General features: G+C 44.4%; 1 protein-coding gene across 2 annotated transcripts; it reads right to left on the bottom strand.

Moving 5' to 3' along the window:
• Positions 1-1,480: 1,480 nt before the first annotated feature.
• Positions 1,481-3,186, bottom strand: zgc:153981 (dual specificity protein phosphatase family protein). 2 transcript variants are annotated; one of them, XM_024425397.2, is made up of 3 exons: positions 2,969-3,186; positions 2,256-2,473; positions 1,481-2,109 (listed from the first exon to the last, which is right to left on the bottom strand). In XM_024425397.2, the coding sequence occupies exons 1-3, from the start codon at positions 3,088-3,090 to the stop codon at positions 1,898-1,900; spliced, it is 552 nt and encodes a 183-aa protein (XP_024281165.1). In that variant the 5' UTR covers positions 3,091-3,186; the 3' UTR covers positions 1,481-1,897. The 2 variants fall into 2 exon arrangements, with proteins under 2 accessions (XP_024281165.1, XP_024281166.1); XM_024425398.2 differs by having other exon boundaries at positions 2,256-2,465; positions 2,969-3,155.
• Between the last annotated feature and the right edge of the window lie 338 nt (positions 3,187-3,524).

The following is a 3,524-nucleotide window of genomic DNA, read 5'->3' as shown; positions in this document are numbered from 1 at the left end:
GGCGCACAACAGTTGAACTAAGCTCATGAGGCATTTATACGTTATTTTCCTTAAGAATCAATGGTTGTATATCAGCAATAAAAAATAAAATTAAAAAATACGTACCAACCGAAGATGGCCCCTTTAAATGAAACTGCAATGTGTGTGTGTGTGTGTGTGTGTGTGTGTGTGTGTGTGTGTGTGTGTGTGTGTGTGTGTGTGTGTGTGTGTGTGTGTGTGTGTGTGTGTGTGTGTGTGTGTGTGCGTGCATGCGTGCGTGCACGTGCGTGTGTCCTCTGCTCCTGAGAAGAAGGTCCAGCTGTATGAGTTGGTACAGGAAGTCAGAGTTTGGTCCATTATGGCATCCACCAGAGAAAGGTATATCATCAGATACGCCAGAACACCACGGCGGCTGATGCCCATAGCACAGTGGACAAACACCTTGACTCCAGGACATACATAGTATTATACCTTAATAACCATTTTGTTTCAGAGCGGTGTATGTGTGTGTTTGTGACTGCACTCAGCGTCTTGAGTCATGGTGGTATAAATTAAATCTGCAGTGGGGTTGAAGTGAGGATGAAGGTTAAACTCCGTGTCATCTGGAGCCTCCACCACACCATAGTACTCCACCGGCAGGTCGCTATAGTAACCTGAGCCAGTGATGATCCGGTGACAGCCGTCCGTACTGTTTACGATGTGGGTGATACCCAGAGATGACAACAGGGCTTTATCACGAGCCACAGCCCTGCATATTACATACTGTTCTATAAACTATAATTCTACATACACACACACACACACACACACACACACTCCGATGTGTTGGGCCAGACTAGGTCCTTATTGGCTGCCTATTGGTCCATAAGATCTGACACAGCTCTGACAGATGGAATGTTTCCTCTTGGTTGGCTGACAGACCACTGCAGGGGCAGAGACCAGTGTGTGTGTGTGTGTGTGTGTGTGTGTGTGTGTGTGTGTGTGTGTGTGTGTGTGTGTGTGTGTGTGTGTGTGTGTGTGTGTGTGCGTGTGTACCTACTGGTTGCCGATGTAGCGGTTGAGGTGGCCGGTGGGCCATTGGTTGGCTAGCAGGATCTCCAACCGCTCAGGCAGACGGACACTCACATCACTGCTCCCTCAGAGACATGCTGACACAGTCTGGAGAGGAGGTGTGTGTCACAGTGACAGCTAAACCAGAGCATAACAGAAAACAATCTGGTCAGGTCAACCATTTCAAATAAAACGTCTTTCCCCTCTGATCCAAGTCAACTTACTTTTGACAGGCAGCATAGTCCCTCCTCTCACTGTGTCTGCTCCTCTTCCCACACACTCCTGCAGTTAGTTTACATTTTTAACCCTTTGTAATTCCAAACCTCCTCACCAATGACGAAAACATCCTCCAGAATTTACTGGACAGCTGACACTATTCAAAATGTAGAGGAGTTATTGTTCATACCATAGTTGTAATAGACATCTGAAAGTAATAAAACAGACACCAAACTGGAATAAAAGTACATTTTTAATTGTGTAATCTCATTATTAGTGTTTCAACTGATAGATTCCCAGGAGACAATGCTCAGCTGCACAACTCACAGCAGGTTCAACTATCACCACTGGCTAAAACCGGGATGTTGACAAGTTCAAATTCTTTAGATATTTTTTATTTTAAAAGGCATTGAGCATCGACATTATCTCCAGGGAATCCTGCTACCGCATTATATGGTATATACAACATGCTGTGTATATACAACATACAGTATATACAACATGCTGTGCTTTAATACCAGTTTGTACCTACTGTAAAAGTCCTACAACTACATATTTTCAACCAGTATAAAGGATTGTGTGAGAGATGGATAGATAGATATGAGGTGAGACGAGCGAGGGATGGGAGGAGAGAGGGATGAAAGAAGGACTGTCAGAGAAGAGGACATAGTCTCCTCTTGCGTGTGAGCTGTGTGTCGAGCGTGAGCAGTAGTGACAGGAAATGTCTGTTGGGGTAGATGGCGCGTCGCTGGGTCACATGTTTGAGCGCGGTGCGAAGCGGCAGACGACAGTGCATCATCAGGAACGCCAGCACCAGCGTAGCGGAACGACTTATACCCATGATGCAATGCACCAACACCTTCCCTGGAGAGGATAGAGAGAGTGTAGAAATAAAGAGAAAAGGAGGGAATGAAGGGAGAGGCAGAGTTTGATGAAGGAACTCAAATGTCCCTAGAGACAGTCTTAAATAAACTATACAGAAGTAAACACCTGCATTAAAGTGCCCCTACCATCTTTAGTCTTCAGGGCCTTGTGTATGAAGTCAGCTGCAGGTTTAAAGTACTGGCTGAGGTCAAAATGGGATGAGTCTTCTGTAGGGAAGCCACAGTACACACAGGTGTTTCCATAGTAATCCTGGTCACCGATGCTGCCCTGCTTAAAGTGAGCTGCGTTCAGGATGTGTGTGATGCCAAGCTTCTTTAATGCACCCCTGTTCTGAGCTATGGCCCTAAGGGAAAGACAGAGGGTGAAATATATGGGGAGAGAGAAGTGTGAAATGTGAGATTGCATAACTGTTTGAACAGAAATAACATGCAGAGAACGGATTAATCAGTGAACAGCCTGGAATAATATAGACAAGATTTAGGCAAAAAAATGAATGCAGTAGTTTAAAAAAGAGCAATATTCAGTAATTCCATGTTCAGTATGTGTTCAACAGTGTTCTGTAAGGTTTAGTAGTGTTCAGCAGAGTGCAATAGGGCAATAGAGTCCACTATAGGAACTTGAGATGCTGAATTCCAAATCAACCTCTAGCCTCTGACCCTTAGCCTCTACTTTTTAGCTCTTACTCATACCTCTGTAGAACCAAAAGGATTGGATAGGGGATCCAATATATTGAATCTATTATTATCTCTATTGCCGTATTTCTAAAACCCATCCAACCCAGGGGCAGGTGTAAGGGAATTTTGAAAATAAAAAAATAAAATAAGAAACAAAAACTTACACGTTTCCGATGTAGAGATTAGGCCAGACCTCATCAAGTGGTGTCAGTTCAAGCTTGCAGGACTCCAGGATTGACTCTAGTTCTTTAATAGCCACCAGGTCTTGCTGCTCTCCCTTTGACATTCTCCCTAGACAGTGGAACCACCTTGACTGACTCAACTACTGCAGCCCTCTGGCCGTGTGTGACCAACTCCAGCAGGCGAGGGTGTGTGTGTGTGTGTGTGTATGGGGGTGGGGGTAGGTGTGTGAGGGACATAAGCAGGTGGCTGCTGGTTGTCCACCGATTTAGCTCTGGGTTCAGCCTGTTCTTTCTTTCTCTCTGTTTCTTTCTCAGTCTGCCTCTCTCTCTCTTTCAGTCTCTCCCTCTCTATATATACAGTGCATTCGGAAAGCGCATTTACTCATCAATCTACACACAATACCCCATTTTAACAAAGCAAAAACCATGTTCAGAAATGTTCTCAAATTTGTTAACAATAAAAAATGTAAATATCAAATACATAATTATTCAGACCCTTTACTCAGTACTTTGTTGAAGCACCTTTGGCAGCGATTAC

Source organism: Oncorhynchus tshawytscha, linkage group LG06, assembly GCF_018296145.1.
Source record: "Oncorhynchus tshawytscha isolate Ot180627B linkage group LG06, Otsh_v2.0, whole genome shotgun sequence".
Lineage (NCBI taxonomy): Eukaryota > Metazoa > Chordata > Actinopteri > Salmoniformes > Salmonidae > Oncorhynchus > Oncorhynchus tshawytscha.
The sequence above is the reverse complement of the archived record's forward strand: the minus strand, read 5'-3'. Positions and strand labels throughout refer to the sequence as shown.